This window comes from Microcaecilia unicolor, chromosome 2 (assembly GCF_901765095.1).
Source record: "Microcaecilia unicolor chromosome 2, aMicUni1.1, whole genome shotgun sequence".
NCBI lineage: Eukaryota > Metazoa > Chordata > Amphibia > Gymnophiona > Siphonopidae > Microcaecilia > Microcaecilia unicolor.
Window position 1 is genome coordinate 135,998,869 of NC_044032.1, and position 23,043 is coordinate 136,021,911.

General features: G+C 42.6%; 1 protein-coding gene across 1 annotated transcript in view; it reads left to right on the plus strand.

Moving 5' to 3' along the window:
- The window catches only part of VCAN (versican), a 245,943-nt gene that overhangs the window by 24,533 nt on the left and 198,367 nt on the right, over positions 1 to 23,043 (plus strand). Inside the window, exons 4-5 of the mRNA XM_030193355.1 lie at positions 3,874 to 4,048; positions 4,892 to 5,019. Of these exons, the coding sequence (XP_030049215.1) occupies positions 3,874 to 4,048; positions 4,892 to 5,019 (303 nt within the window). The remainder of the gene's footprint in view (positions 1 to 3,873; positions 4,049 to 4,891; positions 5,020 to 23,043) is intronic.

Sequence of the window (23,043 nt, forward strand, 5' to 3'; positions counted from 1 at the left end):
AGGCTATACATCTTCCTGTAATTGCAGGTATTGCAATTGCCAAGATTTTAGTTGAAAGCTTCCAACTGCTGTTGCTTGTTTTGAATTACTTGAGTTCTTCCTTTTGCTCTTCAGATTTTTTTCTCTTAAAAAATGGTTTCAGAAAATAATAATAAAACAGAGTTGAGTGTTTGAGGAGAATGGCTTTTTTGTTTTTTTCTAGCCCTCCTCCACTCTCTGCAGTGTATGTGAAACAATCAAAGCACTGCACTTTAATCTCCTTAGCACCATGGGGTCTGCTAATTATTGTAGCCTTGTGTATGTATAAATACTGATGTCATTCCTCCATTCATCTCTGGGACTTAATTGTGTCCCACCAGTTCTTTGCTAGAAAGTGGATTGGCTTTAAACTCTAAATAGAAATCCATTCAGTTTGATTTTTAGATCAAAGTCGAGCGAACAAAGAATTCTCTTAGTTCATCCTAAATTTTACAAATGGCTAAACACTGCATCTCATGAGTATGCATCATCTCATTAAGCTGAAAGCTTCTAAAAATGGTGGCCATTATGGTAAGTCTGGTATAGATGCGGCAGTGCAATTGCAGTGCCAAAAATAAAGAGTCCATAGATGCAAAATTATTTAGAGAAGGGTGATGGTGGGAATAATAGAGGGGAGATAGAAGAGGAACAATGAAATGAGAAAGGTTGGATGGGGGGAGGGGGTTGATATGATGGTCAACAATAATTTTGCTTATTGCATCACATACTTTTTGATCCCCCAGCAGCCATTTTTGGCCATTCTTTGCTACCAAGATATGACTTTCCACCAATCTCATGACAATATAAATTACACATAAAATATCAAGCAAAGCCCACTTTAATCAGGCTTCACTAGTGGTCACTGACATCTTGACAAAGCTCAGGTCTTTAATAGGGGTGAGGTAACTCATTTGTAGATATTGCTGAATACACCATAAAGGAGACTATTGAAGATACTGACAAGATGGTGTATACATTTGCGCACTATGCTTAGGCATTTCCAAGGTGGAGCATGATAGAGTCTCAATATACATGAGGATTTTATAAAATATGCATATACATTTAGGTGCAAATTTGTGCAGAAAGAATTGCTGTGCTTGACCACACCACCGTTTGGTGGTGAGCCTTCGTAAAACCATCATGTTTTGACATTTCACATTGGTGTCCAGGAAATTACCACCTGTTTTGCTTAAAAGTATGTGCTATGTCATCCATTCCCAACCGAGTTCTCCGGGGCACACCTAGTCTCATCGGATTTTCATGATATCCACAATGGATATTCATGAGTTAGATTTGCATGCAACTGAGGCAGTGCATACAAATCTATCTCATTTATTATTTATTGTGGATATCCTGAAACACTGATGGGACTAGATGTACTCCAAGGACTGGGTTGGGAATGACTGTACTATACATTGGTAGCATCTGTTTTTATGCACATTTACTCATGTGCAAATTTATAATTATCTACTTCTGCGTGTAAAATGCTGTTTTACATGCTACAAAGTTTATAAAATTACCTTCATTGTGGCTATCTTTACACCTTTGTTTTACTTCTCCTGAATGTATGAACAGAGATTTACTAGCACAGTGGTTCTCAAAACTATCCTGGGGACCACCAACCAGTTGGGTGTTCAGGATATCCCTAATGAATATGCATGAGGGAGATTTGCATGTAATGGAAGTGACAGACATGCAAATCTGTCTCATGCATATTCATTAATAACCACTTAAAACGCAATATGCACAATGTAATATCTTTCATTATTACATCAAACCCCCTATAGAATTACTAACATCATATGCAAAATACTAGGCTAAATACTAAACTTGCTAAAAATACACCTTAGATTTCCCCCATCTCTGATCAGTACATCAAAATATTGTCCATTATATTTGTACGCAACCAATAAAAAATAATTTTTTACAGCAGTCATCACTATTCAATGAATGTTTTTGTCTTGTTCAAATGTCCACTGTAGACTGAAATGTCAAACAGTTCACCAAAACCATGCTCAACGCTGAGGCTACATAAGATCTTCCAATCCAACGGAAATGTTTTGCAGTTGAACGCGGAATCCAAGATGTACTCCTCTCATTAATCACTCTGAGTTCTTCTCCTAAAAAGACCTTGTATGTTTGAGCTCTACACGGTGCTGTGTTTCGCTATAAACGGCGTCATCAGGAGCTGAGGCTATTAATTAGAAACATGCTAAATTCAAACTGCTCGGGCCACCCCATGGTCATTCACTCAACCCAGTGGGATCCTCGCATGCCAGATGTCTGCAAAACATGGACGTTTGAAACCCGGTTTGAACAAGACGAATACATTCATTGAATATTGATGTCTGTTGTAAAAAATTTGTTTTGATTGGTTACGTACAAATATAATGGACAATGTTTTGATGTACTGATCAGAAATGGGGGAAATCTAAGGTGTATTTTTAGCAAGTAGTATGTAGCCTAGCATATAGTATTTGATGTTAGTAATTCTATAGGGGGTTTGTTGTATTAATAAAATATATCACATTATGTATATTGTGTTTTAAGTGGTTATTAATTGAAAGGAATTGATAAAAGCATATACCGCTTTTATTTAGATTGTGAACCTGATTCATTAATTAGAATGCATATTCATTAGGGATATCCTGAAAACCCAACTGGCTGGTGGCAGGTTTGAGAACCACTGTACTAGTTTAACAACCCAATTTTCCAACTAGACAATGCACAAGAAGGCCGTTTTTGAATATTCATGGTTCTGTGTCTGCTTTCAAGTACACAGGTAACTTTGGAGAACCTTACCCCCTCATCCTATATCAGGCTGCCTAACTTTAAGTGGCACTTGCACATGTAAACAGCAGTAGCACAGCTAAGTGCTATTCTGCATTTATGTGCTACAATGGCTTTAAGGTCCTTTTACTAAGGTGCACTGAAAAACGGGCTGTGGTAGTGTAGGCGTGTGCTATGGATGAGTGCATATCCATTTTTCAGAGCACCTGTAAAAAAGGCCTTTTTAAAAATGTTGCCAAAAATGGACGTGCGGCAAAATAAAAATTGACACACATCCATTTTGAGTGTACCTTGCTGCCAGCGATTGACTTAGCGGTAAGATCTCTTGCGTTAACTGTGTGGTAATCGCCTATGCGCGTCATGTCGGGGTTACTGCACACTTTTTGCCGTGCATCAGAAAATAACATTTATTTTCTGGTGCGGGTAGCGGACGTGCATCAAAAATGAAATTACTGCATGGGCCACACGGTAGCCAGGTGGTAACTCCAAATTCATGCATGTTGGGTGCACGTAGGCGCCTATGTGGCTTAGTAAAAGGACCCCTTAATGTGTAAATATGAGGGGTGCTCACAGGGGAGGGACTTGAGCAGAACATAGGCACTGCCAACCTTTAAACACTTAGGGGTCCTTTTATTAAGCTGCGGTAAAAAGGGCCCTGTGCTAGCGGAGGGAGACATTTTTGCCCCGTGCTGAGGCCCTTTTTATCGCAGCAGGTAGAAAGGCCAAAAAAAATACATGGCCATGCGGTAAGATTGCTCTTACCGCGTGGCCATGCAGGGGGGAGCACTTACTGACACCCATTGAGGAGGCGGTAAGTGCTCCCGCACTAAACCAGGGGTAACCGGGTAGCGTACAGTGCCAGGTAACCCCCTGCAGACGTGCAGATGTAGACTTAGGCTAGTATTCTAAAAGTACACTTCTGTGCATTAATGTTGTTATAGAATGGGTTCACAGCCCATATAAAGTAGACACCAAAATTATGTTGATCTGTCATCGAATTGCCTAGTTTAGCTTAGCTATTTCAAGTGATTTATTGAAATAAGAATGGATTTGCTGTCTTTGCAGGTGTTGTGTTTCACTATCGTGGACCAGCCGACAAGTACAGCTTGAATTTTGAGCAGGCTAAGCAGACTTGCCTGGATAACGGTGCCACCATTGCTACCCCTGAGCAGCTGGCCGCTGCATATGCTGATGGATTTGAGCAGTGTGATGCTGGCTGGCTCTCTGACCAAAGCGTGAGGTGAGAAATCCGAGTTATAGCACAGCAGTTTCTGTCGAAGTTGTGCAGGACAAGTGATGCCAGCCCACGATCAGGTCTTTCTATTTCATCTTGCTTTGTTTCAGTAGATATAACTCATTTGGCAGATTATTTTATCTGTATGGATTGAAAGCTCATACAGAGTGGAGGAGTGGCCTAGTGGTTAGGATGGTGGACTTTGGTCCTGGGGAACTGAGGAACTGAGTTCAATTCCCACTTCAGGCACAGGCAGCTCCTTGTGACTCTGGGCAAGTCACTTAACCCTCCATTGCCCCATGTAAGCCGCATTGAGCCTGCCATGAGTGGGAAAGCGTGGGGTACAAATACAACAACTCACATACAATTATGGGTTACGCATTTGATATACCACTTTCCTATGGTATAACCAAAGACATTGTATATACAGGTACTTTCTCTGTCCATACTGAGGGTACTTTCTCTATTTTGGATTTTTCTGTTTGTCCAATAAAGCATTGCTCCTTACCCTGGTCCTGGTGGAATCCCTTTCATTTTGGTTTTCAGGATAGCCACATGAACATGCATGGGATAGATTGCATACAAATATGTCTTATGCATATTCATTATGGTTATCCTATGTGTATATGGTGGTTGGGGAGGGGGAGAAAATAATTCAGAATCAACTTGAGAAACACAGCCAAAAAGGGTATAGTGACCTGCAAAGGATTCAGCTTTTGAAGAAGCTAGAGTACTCGTGGATGTTTAACTGTCTAAAATTTACACAAACTCTGCACAAATCAGTTGTGTTTATAAATGACAACAGCAAAAGGACACTTCTTAAAGTATAACCATGTCTACTTGTTTCAGATACCCAATCAGAAATCCCAGAGAAAATTGCTATGGAGATAAGAAGGGAGTGGAAGGAATCAGAACATATGGAAATCAGCCCTACGATGAAAAGTACGATGTCTACTGTTTTGTGGATCAGTTGGAAGGTAAGAGGTCCCAACGTCTGCACAATGTCATGGAAAAGAAAGAACTGCAACGCTGAAACAGTGCTGAGCACAGAGAGAGAAATTGTATATATGATGCATTGTGGTTATTTTGCTTTCTATATAAAAACACCACATTGGGTCAAATGAACCTGTACTTATGTGGTGCAGTAGGTCTTATGTGAAGCCAAATGTGGAGGTTGTAAGGTTTGCAAGTGGTCACTCAGAGCTGCAAATGCTATAATTAGCAGCAATGGTACTCGCTGAAAATCTGCTTTTCTGAAATGTCCCTATACATGATAAGAAAGTCCAAAACAAACAGACTTTAGTTATAACATACATTTTCTGTTTAAAAAAATCCATACAAAAATTTGGTGCTGGATCTTAGAAAATCAGGACCTAATATTGAAGAAAAGCTGCACTCCTAAATCTGTGCTCCTAAGGGGCCCTTTTACTAAAGGACATTAAGCTCTAATGCATGCTTAGTGCATGGAAAACAGGCTACCGTAAAATGCGTTAAAAGCATTTTGCAGTCTTCTGCCTGTTAGTGTGCGCTAACTCATGCATTAGCTATTTTTATTTTTTATTTATCAATTTTAAATTTATACAAACTCATAAGAGTCTCAGCAATACAAGAAATAACAGCAATCCTTCATCAATATATAAACAAACATTTCTTCTTCATCTATCGACCAAAAAGTAAGGTAAATTGATCCAAGATTTAAAGAAAATCAATAATAGGAAACAGAGCACACTTGTTACTGCTGCCAAAAAGTGTCTCGCCCCTTAGCCTATCTAGCAGTGTCGTCTGGTAACCCAACTGTTACATTAACATCCTCTTTAGAAACCAAAAAGTCTATCAACTGTTTTGGTTCAAAAAACTGAAACATTTTTGTTTGATACACAATTCTACATATACAAGGAAATTTCAGAATATAGTTGGCTCCTATGACGAGAGTTCTCTGGTGTAGTGCTAAAAAGGCACTTCGCCGTTTCTGAGTTTCTCTTGCCAAATCTGGGTATAATCTTACTTTTGAGCCAAAAAAGGTTGTTTGTAAATGCCTGAACGAAAGTCTCAGAACCGCATCTCGATCCATTTCTAAAGCAAAAACAACTAGTAATGTTGATCTTTGAGTTACAACCTCCAAAGAGGATTCTAAAAATGATGTCAAGTTCATCCCGTTCCCTCCATTGGGTTGAGGGGTAAAGTTCTCCGCACTAGTTCTGTTTGGCAGATATTGTGCCCGTACAATAGGGGGTAAGGTTTCGTTTGACATACCCAATATCTCAGTCTAATATTTTTTTACCTTATCAATGGAGGAGATCAAGGGAGATTTGGGAAAGTTCGTAAATCTCAAATTTAATCTTCTTGATTTATTTCCCAAATACTCCAAACGTCGCGCCATATAACCCCTGTCCTTAATCATATCTTGACTAAGGACTTCCAATGTTTGCATTTTTTCTCCGATTTTCTCCAACTTAGAAATAGTATTAGTAATTGTTTGAGCTTGCTGGAGGGATATGCTAGATAATGTTTTTATATCTGATAAGTTTTTCACAGTCTGTTGTTTTAAAGAGACATGCATAGTTGCATTTAGGTCCCAGAGTGCTTCTAGTGTCACCACGGAGGGTTTTTGAATTATTCCCGCTTCTAAAGCCAAAGGGGGGGCATTAACAATTTTTCTCAGAGTACTCACGGTATCTTCTTCCACCGTGGCCGTTCCTGAGCCTTCCAATGGAGATAGCAGGTTCCCTCGCTGCGTTTGCCCTTCCCTCTCCGAAGAGAGCAGCGCAGACCTCGCTTCTCCTTCCAATCCACTTGGCTGCGGGGGCGCCGTGCATTCGACGGGGCTGAACGAAACTTTGTCATCACTGCTGGCCAGCCCGCTTATGCCGGCCCCGACAGCAGGGGAAGAGACGCAATTTGGTCCCAGAAGCACCCCAAATTGCTCCAGCGTTGGCTGGTTCTGAAGGTGTGTTCCACTCGGTGAAGAGGGAATCACTCGAGTTTTCCCTCTCCACTTTCCCATAACTGGGAAGTCAGTTCCTTCTAACCTGCTGTGCTTCGGTCAATCGAGCGCGTCTGGTGCAGCTAAGTTGTCAGGCGGCCATCTTGGATCCCATGCATTAGCTATTTTTAAAAAATATTTTTGGGAGGGGGTATGTCATGGGCAGATAGTGGGTGTGGAAGTGTTAACCAGCTAGTGTGTTCGCAATTGCGCTTGCGAACTAGCTAACACTGAATTAACACGAGAGCACTTAGTGCTCCTGCTTTAACTTTTTACAGGTAATGCGTGCTAATGCGATGAATAATGCACGTCCTGAAAAAAAAAATTATTCAAAAATACCTTAAATTGTGCTGCATTGAATCTGGGCTTATCATGCAGGAAAGTCCCACATTCTAACACCCTTTAGTAAAAGGACCCCTAAGTTAGACTCCTGTATTTGTGCCCTATTTTCAGCCAAACTTAGGGGCTCTTTTACTAAGTTGCACTAAGAAATGGGCTTAGCGCACCCTTACGTGAGTCTTTCCCATATGCTAAGCCTTTTTCTTGTGTGGCTGTGAAAAAGCCTTTTTTGTAATTGTTTCATTTATGGCTGTACACTAATGTTAACATTAGCATGCAGCTATTTAAAAAAAATAACACGGGAGGAAGTGACATCATCCTCAGAGATGGATGCCTGATCTGGGAGCTCTCAGAATTTGCAGATTCCCTTTCCATTCATGCCAGCAGTGGGGTCCCTCTGTTTTGATATATCCTTAGCTTGCTAGTGTTGGCGAAGCAGCGAGCCAGTGAGAGCTGGATGTTGGCGATGGAGGGGCGAGAAGATGTTGAGCCACGGCCCACGTGGCCCTGCTCTTGTGAGTAAGATAGCGGAGGACAACCTGGCATGTGTGCAGGAGGCCAAGAATACTGAAAGAAACCCGGGAGTGCAGAGGGGACTTCTGGGGGCTCCCCAATTTGATCTGCAGGCCTGGCTGGGTGAGATTAAGATGGAGATTGAGTCCATCAAGACCCACATTAAAAGGGCCATCCAGAAGTTGAAGGCAGACTTGGCACGCATAGGGTGGATGGTTGCGAGAACTCTGTAGTGGTGGCACAGAGGGCAGTGGAGGACTTGCAGGGGGACTTTCAAGAGCTGCTTAGCAAAGTCGAAGACCTAGAGAACTGCAACAGCTGAAATAATTTGTGGATCTGGGGTCTCCCTGAAACCACGGAATTTAAAGACTTTATCAAGCCGGTGAAAAACTTGAATTGCTGGCTATTGGGGAATGGATTGGAAGAAGCGGTGGATCCAACACAGCTGGAACTGGGCGCACCGCTCATTGACTTCCTGAATTAATGAGTAGGTCTGCAATATAGTGGTGTGCTTCCTGCGCTTTGCCTACTGTGAGATCATACTACCAAAGGCCCAGGGGTGAGGGGTTCTTCACTGGGAAGGACACATTATTGAAAGATATCAGGATTTGGCTGCGGTGACTTTACTCAAGCAAAGGGTATTTTACGAGGTTACTTAGGCCTTGACTAAGGGTCAGCTGCAGTACCAGTGAGCTTTTCCTTTTGGATTATTGGTGACCATCAACTGGGTCCCACGAGGATTACAATTGTGGCTGGTACCTAGGATGTGCTTCAGAAGATTAGCATTGAAAAAGCTGCTTTGTCCCAGTGCCAGGAGATCAGGAGGTGGCTGGCAGGTTTCCATTGGCGGCAGGGGCATAGCCAGACTTTGGCGGGAGGGGGGGTCCAGAGCCTGAGGTGAGGGGGCACATTTTAGCCCCCCCCCCCCCCCCCCCCGGTGCCACTGATCCACCCAGGCAAAGAAGCAGTGCAGAGGTTTCTTTTGTTCATCTGTCAATTGGGTGAGGGACAAGTTGGGGTCAGTGAGAGTGTATGATGTTGATGTGGGATGCATGGTTGGGCTGGCTGTATGGAGATTGGGATTGGAGGTTGTGTATGTTTGGGCTGAGGGTGGTGGGGGTTTGTGTGGGGAGTTTTTTTTTTTATATTGGGCGCATGGGAACTCTCTTGGAGTATCAGTTCCTTGTATAGTGGAGTGGGAACGAGGTCAATTCCTGCTTTGGGTTGGAGACAGATGAGTGCGGGGATTTGGGGAGGGGGAGTTGAGTGGGAGGGGTTGAGGGAGGAAGAGTGGGAGGGGCTTCATTGGTGATGGGGAAATGGCTAAGATAGTTTGTGGGTGGATATGGAGGGACCTTCAGTAAGAATGCTATCATATAATACCTGGGTCCTTAACTCACACTCTAAATGCCAGTTATTGATTCGGGACATGAGGAGGTTACGGTGCAAATTTGCTTAGTGCAAGAGACTCACCTGAAAAGAAGGTATGAAAGGCATATTCAGACTCCCTACTATCCAGTTAGATCGTGGGCTTCTAATACACTTGATCCACCGAAGGTGGTGGTGGTGGGGGGGAGTTGGTATTTGTTTTGCTAAGGAACTGAGGGTGAAGGTTAAACTAATGAGAAGAAATGAGGAGGGGTATTTCTTGTTGGTAGTGGTAGTCCTTAATGAGCACACCTATATGGTGGTTAACATATATGCCCCCGATGCAGATGAAGGGACCTATTTTGATCACTATTTGGCAGAAATTTTGCAGTACCCCGGAGGGGAGGGGTTAGTGGTAGGGGGATTTTAACTTAATGTTGACTCCGCACTTAGATAATACTAAGGGGAGGGCTGGGTATGGGAGATGGAACTGGCAGCATTTCCGCTAGTTCTTGGGGGCTCTTAATTTGGTAGATACTTGGAGGGAGACCCATAGTACGGATAGGGATTATACATTTTTTCCACCAGTACATCAGAATGTTTTTAGAATAGATGTCCTCTTTATTGATAAATATCGCTTTTCCTTCCATAAACAATCGGGAATTGGAATTGAAACTATTTCCTGGTCTGATCATGTCCCAGTGTCGGAGAGTCAGGGGGCTTGGGACAATCTCTTCTGAAGGTTAAATGATAGCCCCTTGGAGGATCTGTAAGTCGCTGGAAGAGTGGAATATCTCTTGATGGTCTATCTAGAGTTTAATGATATGAAGGTCGTGTCACTATAGTCACTTTGGGAGGGGTTGAAGGCCACTCTGTGAGGCCATCCTATTTCCATAGCATCTTAAAGAAAGCACCTGCAACATCTTAGAGAAAGCACCTGCGACAATGGGAGGAACGAGAGTTGCGCCAAATGGTTAAGATTTTGGAAGTGCAGCATAAATTGAGACTGGGAGATAGGGATATTTTAACCAGGTTGGGTGAGGTTGGGTAGCAACTTAGTGCAGCTGAGGTGGAGGAAATGAGATATCATCTGCAGCTTCTGAGGCAGCGTTATTTTGAAATTAATAATAAAGCTAGTAAGCTCCTTGTACATAGGCTGAAGATGCATTTAATGTGGAACAACATTCTTAGGATTAGGGGGTGGGGTGGTGAGGACCTGGTGTATGAGTGGGATATCAGGGAGAGGTTTTTGGAGTTTTATAAAGCCTTGTACACCCTGGAAACAGAGGTGGAAGATGTTGAAATTGATCAGTACTTGGAAAAGGTGCAAGGGCGGGAGGTGGCGTTGTTGGGCTGTCCCATTTTGAGGGTGGAAGTGAAGCAGGCGTTGCGATTGATGACGTTGCCAGGCCTGAATGACTTCTCCATTAAGTTCTATAAGTGTTTCCAACATTTGTTGATGGAGATCTTGGTGACTTTTCTATTTTATGTGGCTGGCAGGGGTCACCTTTATACCAAAGGATCTGATTCAGTGTGGGTCCTATCAACCAGTTTCTTTACTTGGTATAGGTACTGAGATATTGACTCAGACTCTGGAAGATAGGTTGATGTATTCTGTAACTCATCTGGTCCATCTGGACTATACTAGATATAGCGGGAAAACAAACTGGCAACAATATCCAGAGGGTGTTGAATATAATGGATCGAGCCAACAGCAATCATCAGAGCATGATCCTCTTCTCTGTCAATGCAGAGAAAGCTTTTGACCGGGTGTCCTGGCCCTTCCTATTCCGGGTATTGGGGCAGATGGGACTGGGGCCCCTGTTTCTGGGCTGGGTTTGGGTTATTTACAAGATGTCCATCAGCAGCGTACTGAGTTGGAATTGCTCCCTGTGTGACACACCTATTAGTGCCCTGCTCCATCTACTGCACCGTGGCCAAGACGAGGAGACAGTAAATATGGAGCAATTTTGATATTCCTGCCTTTTTACCCTGTTCAGTCACACTGTCCACACAGCCCTCAGTATGGCCCTGAATGCTCTGCACCTTCAGCATTCCCATAACATCTAGCATGTCTTCAACTCCTTAGCTCAGAGCCACCTGTTGAGAGAAAATGGAGGCAGACCAATGCTGCTGCTGCTGTTGCTGAGGGCAGTTTTGCACTCTCTTCCCCCTTTTCCTATGCTCTGCATCCTGGCATCTCACTGAACAAAGAGTCTGTGAATAGTGTTCCTTCCCTTTTGCTGCCTCCTCCTTTTGAGGTTTCTTTATGACATTTAAATTGTGCAGGACCAGCAGGGCTGGCAAGACTAGAGGCCTCCAGAATAAATCTGGCAGAGGAGAAGGCCTCAACAACAAAGGAACACTGCTTGCCTGATTCCTCTTGCTGTTTGGGAGTCAAATATGATGATGCCAGGGGCATGAAGTGAAGCAAGGAAAATGCTGATGCAAGTAAGGCTGCTTATTTCAGAACAGAGTATGCATTCCATCTGGATGTGCCTTTGAATTAAGCTTACTCCTGGTGACCACACAATGAGGGATACCCCTTTGTGGTTTTGTTGGCAAGATACTGCAGTGCACAACATGAGAAGAGGCTCCTTAAGACCACAGCAACCAACAAGCAGAGAAAACAAAGTAGACCTGGAGTCTGAAAAATTATTAATTGAAATGCACCCGACGTGACCACGTTTCAACAACTAGGCTGCGTGAGGGGTTAACAAACCATTTACAAGGTGCAAAACAAGGCGTCCCCTGGCTAGTTAAAGCACATCCAAGCTCTCCTGCTACAGAATTACCCAATTATCTTCTAAATTATAAAAGTCAAATTTCTACCACTAACTGTTCCTGGAGCCCTACTGAGCAGGGAGATAGGCTGTCCACATATGCCAATCCCAGAGGCATTAATCAAAGAAGAGATTGATTCACAAATAAACAAAGCTGCTGGGATTGGCATTTGTGGACAGCCTATATCACTGCTCAGTAGGGCTCATTTCTTCACATTCTTTACTACAGTTTTGCAACACTGCACAGATTTTACTTTTCTAATTTAGAAGATAATTGGGTAATTCTGTAGCAGGAGAGGCTGGATGGAATTGGGTGGGTGGGTGGAGTGTGGGTGCAGGGAGGGAGGGAGATGGAAAAATATTGGTGAGTGGGGACATACATTGGGGGGAGGGAAAGATGGATAGAAGGGGAAGAAGAGGAGGGGAATATGCTGCTCATGGATGGGAAGGAAAGGAAAGGAAAAGGGGACATGCTGCTCATGGATGTTTACTTTTTTGGTAATGTACATCTTTTCTAATTTCATATGTAGCAGTGAATGGAAGAAAATGAATTTCTGTTACTTTTACCAATATTTTCACTGCTTATAGAATCTGGCTTTGTTGGGAGGGTCAAGGTGATTATGCGACAGGGCTGGAGGCGTGACGGGGGAAGGGCTGGAGGCATGGTGGGCAGGGCTGGGGGTGCGGTAGCATTTTATTTTTTGTGTCCTCTTTTTTGTCTCCACAAATATGGTAACCTTATATATAATAATTGTGTGTCGTGAAGCTAGGCAACAGTATTGGTTATGTTGAAACATATAAGAGAGACGGCAACATTAGTTTATTATCTTTTGATGAGACGTGTACTTAATAGAAAAGCATTTAGTAATTTATGGAATCTCAGATAATCTTCTAAGTACCTTAATTGCTTGGGTAGAGAATTCCAAAGTTTGATACTCTGATATGTGAAGCCTGTGACAAGGTTTGAATTGCAAAAAGACATTTGCCGTTTGGATAATGGAGTATGAGATATTCTCTAGATTTTGTTTTACTGCATTACGTGAAGGCAAATCAATTAGTTGTTGCATGTTAAGAGGGTGATAAACCATATATGATTTGGTAAACAGTCACACATACTTTAAAGGTGATCCTGGCATTTATGGGAAGCCAGTAAAGTTTTAACATGAGAAGGGAAACCTTCTCAAAGTGAGGAGCACTGCATACAAGGCGGGCAGTGGTATTTTGTTTTTTAAGGAGTGAGAGATTTTAATACCCACATATATGGCATTACAATAATCAAATTTAGATAGTGCCAGAGATTGGGATATAGTATGAAGTATAGAGCTTGGGAAGAAAGGAATCAACCTTTTTAACTTCCATAGTGTATGTACATAAGAACATAAGTATTGCCATACTGGGACAGACCAAAGGTCCATCAAGCCAAGCATCCTGTTTCCAACAGTGGCCAATCCAGGTCACAAATACCTGGCAAGATCCCGAAAAAGTACAAGCTTATTTTCCTTTATGCTTAATCCAGGGTTGGAGTAGGCGCTTACTTGTCTTTGTACAATACTAGTTTATGTGGCAGAGAATGTATCTTGAATGTAGGCATGATAAAGAGCTGGTACTTTAAACATGTACATATGCAGTTTAAGTTATTTATTTTATTTATTTACATTTATTTGTTACATTTGTATCCCACATTTTCCCATCTATATGTAGACTCAATGTGGCTTACATAGTATCGGAAGGTGTTTGCAGATTCTGGTGTGAACAAGTACAATGTGATGTTGTGGAAAGATAAAGTTCATATGGCAGTGCCACATTAGGAATCGTAGAGCGGAAGAGTTGTGTTATGTTCATTACGTGCTTTAGTTTTCTTGTGTAGCTGAGATCAGGGATTTAAGTTGGATCGGAGGCGTATGCCTTTTTAAACAGGGTGGTTTTTAGTATTTTCCGGAAGTTTAGGTGGTTGTAAGTCGTTTTCAAAGCTTTTGGTAGCGCGTTCCACAGTTGTGTGCTTATGTAGGAAAAGCTGGATGCGTAGGTAGATTTTTATTTAAATCCTTTGCAGCTTGGGTAGTGTAGATTTAGATATGCTTGTGTTAAATTGGTTGTGTTTCTGGTTGGTAAGTTGATAAGTCTGTCATATATCCAGGGGCTTCGCCATAGATAATTTTGTGAACCAGGGTGCAGATTTTGAAGGCAATGCGTTCTTTGATTGGGAGCCAGTGTAGTTTTTCGCAGAGGGGTTTTGCACTTTCAAATTGCATTTTTCCAAATATAAGCCTAGCTGCCGTGTTTTGAGCGGTCTGAAGTTTCTTTAAGGTTTGTTCTTTGCATCCTGCATAGATTCCATTGCAGTAATCTAGGTGGCTTATTACCATTGATTGTATCAGGTGGTGAAATGTTTCCCTCGGGAAGAATTGTTTCACGCGTTTGAGTTTCCACATTGAGTGGAACATTTTCTTTGTTGTGGATTTTACTTGGCTCGCCGGTGTTAGGTTACGGTCCATTATAATGCCGAGGATTTTCAGGCTGTCACATAAGTGCTAGCTCACCCCTGCTTTAACCAAACTTTGTGCCTGTGTAGTTTGTGCCATCATGTCATGGCACATATTTTTATTTCAGTCAGTATTTTATGACATCTTTGCTAATATGTGTGGACACGTATGTGTGGGAATGACATTGTCCCCTGGATTCTATATATGGTGCACACCCAATTTTTGCACACAATTTAATTGAGTAATAAACCAATTAGCACCGATAATTGGGTGCTAATAATCATTTATCAGCACTTATTGGCAATAATTAGAATTTACGTGCACATTTTGCTAGGTGTTATTCTATAACGATGAACATATGAACATAAAACTAGCCATACTGGGTCAGACCAATGGTCCGTCTAGCCCAGTATCCTGCTTCTAACAGTGACCAATCCAGGTCACAAGTATCTGGCAGAAACCCAATTAGTAACATTCCATGTGTGCATAAATTCTTGTGGATGGATCTGAAAGGGGTGTGTGGCCATGGGAGGGGCATGGGCAGGTCATGGTTGTTCCAAGAATTTGCATGCACCGTTACAGAATATGCCTGATCCGCACCTAATTTAGGTGGGATTTATACCAGTTTTCAGTTGGCGTAAATCCGTCACCTAAAAGTTAGGCATGGATCTCTGCGCTAGGTGCTATTCTATAAACTACACCTAACTCGAAGTGCTGTTTATAGAATAGCACTTAGGGCCTTTTTCTATAAAGGTTATGCCCCTAAATTTAAGCTTCTAAAATTTATGCTCCTAAATTTATGAGCATAATTTATGCTCCTAAATTTATGAGCATAATTTATGCTCCTAAATTATGAGCATACTCTGTGCTCCAAAATAGATTATGTTCGTAATTTAGGCGTATAAATTTAGGGGCGTAATTTATGCTCATAAATTAGGAGCATAAATTTAGGAGCATAACCTTTATTGAATAAGGCCCTTAGTGCTCATTCTTTTTGGCGCCATATATAGAATTTGGTCCTAGGAGGGTGATATTTAGCTTGTGTCAATAAGCATCTTATAAGCTGCTTTCAGCTGCAGGTTGACCTAGTCCTAGATTTCCAATGCCAGGGGCATGCGCGCAGCTCCTGGCATTGACTATCTGGGAATGTACACTGACCCAGAAGTTAACTGTGTACCGGCCGAAATTCAGACTGGTGCCTGGATAATTTGGCACATGAACTGAGGACATCTGTTTTGTTATCCTAACTTTATGCACTCAACCAGTTAGCAGACTGCATATCAATGCTAATTGGCTAAGTTGATGTGCCATCCAAGCTCCGCCCCGGCCTATCCCTAACCAAGCAGGTGCGAGGATGGCTGGTTAACAGGGATATTCAGTGGCACTACCAGTTAAGTAACAATGAATTTCAGCTTATATTGCAGTGCTCATTTCCAACTAAGGAACATAAAGTTATATAATAGTGAAATAATAGTTTTAGAAATATCTTCCTGCCATTGAGTACATTTCTGCTTATATAAATTTAGCTTGTATTGGCTTTGAGCTCAATCCATACTGATCAGTGTGCCTTCTCTCCATATAGTTTAATGGAGACAGATGGGGCTGGATTCAGTAAATGGTACTAAAAAATCATCGTTGAAAACAATCGTCATTCATGTGCCGATGATTAGAAGCCCCATACTGTTCCAAACAGTGCTCTAAAAATAGCATTGGAACAGCATGGGACTATGACACCCCTATGATCAGAACTAATAGCACACAAATTTAGGCACTATTACTTCTGATCATGGGGGTGAAGTGCGGGAGGATTGTGCTTGAGTATGTGTGCTCAGGCACAATCCCTCCACATTTGACTGGTCGTGGAACCCCCAAACCCCCTCCAAAAACATGAGGCCCTGATAGCTTAGTGCCCTTCCCCAAGCCCCCACAAACTCCCCCCAAAATATCAACATGGGAAGCTGGATGTCTGGCGGACCTCCAACCCCCCCCCCCCCCGACTTGAGGGCACAGAGGCTGGAGGTCTGGTGGATTTCCAGCACCCATAAACCTCCACAAAAGCAAAACAAATCCATGGTGGCCCAAGTGGGCTTCCACCTCTACCCCCCCACCCACCCTGGTGGTGTAGTGAACCCCTCCCCCTCCCCCATACCTGCTTGTTGGAGGAGGGAGTATCACACTCCAACCTCTTCAGCACCACCTCAAAATGGTGGCGCCCAGGCCTGCCCAGTGCATCCTGGGAGGCACTGGGTGGGGCTTCCTGACCATATAAGGGAGGTTCTGTCCGATTCTGATGGGGGGGGGCTGAGAACAGAGCCTTAAACCTAACTCCAGCTTTGAGCTGGCATAGGGTTAAGGCGTTATTCCATATAAGGGAGGTTCTGTCCGATTCTGATGGGGGTGGGGGGTGAGAACAGAGCCTTAAACCTAACTCCAGCTTTGATCTGGCATAGGGTTAAGGCGTTATTCCGCCCCTATGATCAGAGTGCTGTTCTTTAATCATAGAGGTGGAATACAAACAGAGCTCATTTATTTCTTTCTCTGGTGCTGTCAGCCTGCTGATCATGGGTGAGGGGGAGGTAAATGCAGGTGCTAGTCCAGTGCTAGTGGCCTATAGCACCCACATTTACCTTTGATCATCAGGTCATCAATGCTCTTCTATAATGCGCGTCCATCTTTGAGTGTCCGGTATAGAATTGCAAGATGGACGCCCATTTTAGAAGATTACTGCGTTCCGATTTCAGCACTCAAATTTAGGTGCCAGGTCTTGTACCTACTGAAACCAGCTGTAATTCCTGATACCCAATTTGGGTGCATATCCCCAGTATTCTATAACATTGTGTGCAAAGTTTAGGAATGCCCCTGACCCGCCCATGCACCTCCCATGGCCATGCCCCCTTTTGGGTTGCACACTATGGGATTTGGACGCACATTGCTATACAGTATTGCGTATCACGTTGTGTGTGCAAATTCAAATTGCTACCAATTAGTGCCAATTAGCACCCGACTATTGATACTAATTGGCTCATTAGCCAATTTAGTTGGCACACATCTTGTATCGGCATCCTATATAGAATCCGGGAGATGATGCTTATAATTAGGGCTTCTGATTTTAGGCTTTAACTGATAAACACCAACAAAACACCCCTGATGGAAAAAAAATCAGCATTTATTGGATAAACATTTATCTGGAATGCTTCACTCAGTTTTTGTCCCTTTTCTGCACTGACAGATCCTAAGTAATACAAATGTATATATTTGATTCCATTGGAAATAGTACACAGTGATAGTACCTGTTTTATGAAAACCCCAATGAACATAAAATTTTTTGTACTCTCAAAGAACCCCTAATTAGATGGAACAGTTTATAAACAGTTAAGAATTGAAGTCCTACTTACAATGCAGGAATCTGACAAATAGAATAATATTTTATTGACTGAAGGTACATTGACTGAAGAAGTAAATTTGATTTCTAAAGGATACATGATTGTGACAGATATAAGGAAACTGAGATAAAATGACTGTACATTTGGGTGTCTTATATTTGAGTCGTGTTGGCGAAATCAGAAGCCTGGTTTCTCAGTCTCGTCTGTATTATTGGACATCAATTACAAAGAAACCATAAGTAGTAGTTAGTTGGATTTTGCCTTTTTATGCAGCAGTCCAAATACAGACAATAGGAATGTCCTGGCATTTCTTTGGACACCGTGAGTAGGCGAGCTACCCTGAGTCTTGAACTGAGAATTCAACCAAAAATAACACATGCTGCATTGTTGCCTATAATTTAAACATTGTCTTGTTTTCCATTTCCTCTCCCTATCATTGTAAGGTAAATAGCTAGAGCAAGGTTCCTGTCTACCTCTGGGGTTTGCTTTCTGATTTTGCCGAGTTACTTCTCAGTGTAGGCTGCAGCTATCAAAATGTTACTGCACACATTTTGATTTCTTCCTCTTTCTCTTGTATTCCCCCACTCCGTTGGAGTCTGGCCTTCATTCCTGTGGTGTTTGAGCTTACATCATTTGACTTAAGCTTGTCTGGGAATCATGTTTGTTTCCTTTAGCTATTGAAAGTGTGAAAAAATGCTCTGTAACTGTGCTATTTAATGAACCCATGAATTTTCTGTGCTATAGCTGTAGAGTTCAAGATGTAGAAATGGATTACAAAGGATGCAGTAGAGCAATTATCAGTACCAAGTTCAGTATTCTTCAAGTTATATATGTAACATCCCCCCAAATTCTATATAGGTTGCCCAAAGTTGGGCACCGAGCCCAGATGAGTACGTAAGCTAATTAGTCAATTGGGTGCTAACAAACAATTATTGATGTTAATTGGAGTTAATTGGCACTAATTTGGATTTACACACATCTGCCTATGTGCTATTCTATAATGCTGTATGCTCAAAGTGTTTCTTGCACAACCCAAAAGGGGGCGTGGCCATGGGAAGGTCATGTGCAGGTCAGGGGTGTTCCAAATATTTAGGTGCAGTGTTACAGAATACTGGGATTATGCGCCCAACTTGCGTGCCAGGATTTACAGCAGGTTTCAGCTGGCATAAGTCCTTGTGCACAAAGTTGGGTACGGGAATCTTCTCGAAGTGCTATTCTATAAAAGATGCTCCGGGCTTTGCGTCCTTTATAGAATAGCGCTTAGCATGGATTTTTCCTGGTGCCTAAATTTAAGTGCCATTTACTGAATCTGGCCCATACTGCATAATAGTAAATGTTTGAGAATGCAGATTACAGGCATGATTCTTTCACTTATAGTGATGTGGAGGGGCATATTCGAAAGGGACGCCCAAGTTTTGCAGAGGACATCCTCGCAAAACATCCCGGCGAAGGGGCGGGGAAACCCGTATTATTGAAACAAGATGGACGTCCATCTTTCGTTTCGATAATATGGTCGGGGATGCCCAAATCCTGAAATTTAGGTAGTCCTTAGAGATGGTTGTCCCTAGACTTGGTCGTTTCTGATTTTTGGCAATAATGGAAACCAAGGACGCCCATCTCAGAAACGACCTAATGCAAGCCTTTTGGTCATGGGGGGAGCCAGCACTCATAGTGCACTGGTCCCCCTGACATGCCAGGACACCAACCGGGCACCCTAGGGGGCACTGCAGTGGACTTCAGAAATTGCTCCCAGGTACATAGCTCCCTTACCTTGTGTGCTGAACCCCCCAAAACCCACTCCCCACAACTGTACACCACTACCATAATTCTTGTGGGTGAAGGGGGCACCTAGATGTGGGTACAGTGGGTTTCTGGTGGGTTTTGGAGGGCTCACATTTACCACCACAAGTGTAACACATGGGGGGGGGGGAATGGGCCTGGGTCTGCCTGCCTGAAGTGCATTGCACCCACTAAAACTGCTCCAGTGACCTGCATACTGCTGCGATGGACCTGAGTATGACATTTGAGGCTGGCATAGAGGCTGGCACAAAAGATTTTTAAAGATATTTTTTGAGGGTGGGAGGTGGTTAGTGACCACTGGGGGAGTAAGGGGAGGTCATCCCCGATTCCCTCCGGTGGTCATCTGGTCAGTTTGGGCATCTTTTTGTGGCTTGGTCATAAGAAAAACAGGCCCAGGTATAGTCGTCCAAGTACTCGTCCATTTTGGCTTTTTCCATTATGGGTTGAGGACACCCATGTATTAGGCATGCCCAAGTCCCGCCTTCGCTATGCCTCTAACACGCCCCCATGAACTTTGGTTATCCCTGCGATGGAAAGCAGTTCGGGATGCCCAAAATCGGCTTTCAATTATGCAGATTTGGGTGACCCTGTGAGAAGGATACCTATCTTCCAATTTGTGTCGAAAGATGGGCGAACTTCTCTTTTGAAAATAAGCCTGATAGTATTTTGAGCTGTTTACATTCTGGGTTCATTTACTATCAAGATTGGTTTAGATAGTTCGTTGAACCATTTCACAATGGCTGAGGGAATCACGGGGCATCAAGTTGCAGAAAAGAATGTATGGAAATAGAACAGTTGGAAGTGGACAAAGCCATTAGGCTGAGTGAGATATACCTTTGATAATAAAGGGGAATTGTTATTAAGGTGCAGCAAAAGAGGAGCTTTTACCGCTCCTTGATTTACCATGGGAGCCACCAACCTGCAGGTTGCTGACTCCTGTGGTACATGAATAACGCAGCTGGTGAGCTACCTCACAAGCAGCCAGGGAGCATTGTACCTTAAAGCTGTTGCCTGATACTCCTGGACTGCGTGTTAAAGGGGCTATGGTGCTGTTAATCTACCCTGATCAGCATCCGCAACCACCAATTTGAATCCCTCCCCTCTGATCACATCCCTGCCCCCCGATCTGAATCTTTACTCCCAATCAGCACCCATGCCCTCCAGTCTGAATCACCACCCCTGAACTGAATTTCTACCTCTTAATCATATTCCTACTCCCCACCCGCAATCTGAATCCCTACTCTCCAAAGGACCCTACCCCACCTCCAGGGCAAACTGGCCTGTACCTGGTGGTCAGTGGGTCCATGGACAGAAGCGATCCTACTGCTAAGGGTCATGATTTTGCATAATATAATCTAAACAAACATTCCAATAATTTATTCTTGTGGATATATCTGATTAAGAAATACTAGAATCCATGAGCTAGACCTCTGTGACACATAAAGGGGGTAGCTTCAATCAATAATTAAGTCAAATAAAACCAGAATTTTGTTCCAGACAGATCAAACCAATATATGATGGCTGATGCAATGTCAGTTTTCTTCTATACATGCACCCTGAGAGTCATGATATCAAAACTTGTCTTTCAACAGTGATGAGACTTATGAATGGCTTAGAAGCAGTAAAACATTGGTGGTGACTCTGAACCTATAATATCTTTCATCTCACAGTGCCTAGGTTGACCACTTAGCTCATCTTGCCAAAGAGTTGGCACTGAGCAGGAGTGCATGATTGGATCAGTTTTGACCAGCAGAAGTGGAGCCAACTATCTAAAGAAGTCAGCACTCAACACAATAAATTGAAGTTGATCAATCACTTATCAGTTGTGCGCATAATTTAGATGAATTTCCTACAGCCTTTTTGGTCACCTTTGCCTTTGTTCAAATCTGATATTTTTTAAAGGAAATTTACTAAGGTTGGTTTTGATTCATGAAACTATTTAAAATTAAATATTTGAAGTAATACTTAATAACAATTTATCATTTTATGGCACTACTGGAGATAAACAGTGCTGTACAGTGGTGATAAATATTCATATGAAAGACTCCCTGCCCCTGAGAGTTTACATTTTAAATGGGTACCTGAGTTGGATGCATATGATCATATTTGAGATTATTATGGGGAGCTATAAGAGTCCGAGCTCTCTACAGGCTTGTGCTCTCTGCATCTTTGGTTCAAGGGGTTTGTTGTATATGTTTATGAATTGTTGATACTCGGATTTCAACTCAACAATGGCTATGCTATGTACTAGGATAGGGGGTGTTGGGATAGAGTTGGGAAGGGGACAGGTCAAGATTGGATTTGTTGTTCTTTTTTTAAGTTAAAAAATGAAGCGCTGTATTGTGTATTTGACTGTTTATTGAGTTCTTCAATAAAAATGATTTCACATAAGTGGGTACCTGAGACGATAGGAGGTAAAGAGACTTGCCCAAGTTCAGAAAGAATGTCAATGGCAAAAGCAGGAATTAAACTCTATTCAACACTATTTAACCGGCTAGAAATGTCTCCTGGCAGGTTAAATAATGCTTAGTTGACCAAGTGCTAATATTCAGTGTGAGATAGCCTCTTGTCTCTGCTGAATATTAGCGCTTAGGACATAGCAGCTAAGTGGCTATATCATGCATATTCAAGCACTGGCCGTCTAAGTTTAACGGGCAAATCGGACTGCATAAATAGTAGTCCTATCTTTGCCCACTATAAACTTAACTGGGCAGCGTTGAATATTCACTTAGCTGGTTAAGTCTGAGCCAGCCAAAAAGCTCCCGGATATTCAATACCAGTCACTGGAAATAGCCTGGCATTGAATATCCAGGGTCAGCACCAATTGCGGCACTTATATGAGCTGCCTCCTGCAGTCTGAATATCAGGCTTTCAGGAGTTAGTATTCAGCCAGCAGGCAAAGTTAGTCCTGGGTGTTCAATACTGGTCCATGTCCAGGCACTGGCACTGAATACTTGGGTTAGCTTTGATACCTGGAAATTATACGGGGATATTGATATTCAATGCCGTACCTGCATAGCCAACCGGACAAAGTTAGAACTGTTATTTGTGGTCCTAAAAAGCCTCTCAGGGTGCAAATATGGAAGAAAATTAATGTTGCATGAACTACATTGGTTAGAAGGGGGAGCCCATTTTGTATTGGCTTGAACTGTATGGAACATAATTCCAGTTTTATTTGAGTTAATAATTGATTGAAGTTATTCAATCCTTTGTGCTGCACAGACCTGGTTCATGGATATCCACCAGAATAACATCTGTTTATATTATGTTGTATGGAAACACGACCATTTCTGTGGTCTTCATTGCCCCGTTTTCTGTGGGTATTGGCATTGAATATCGCCAGTGCCTG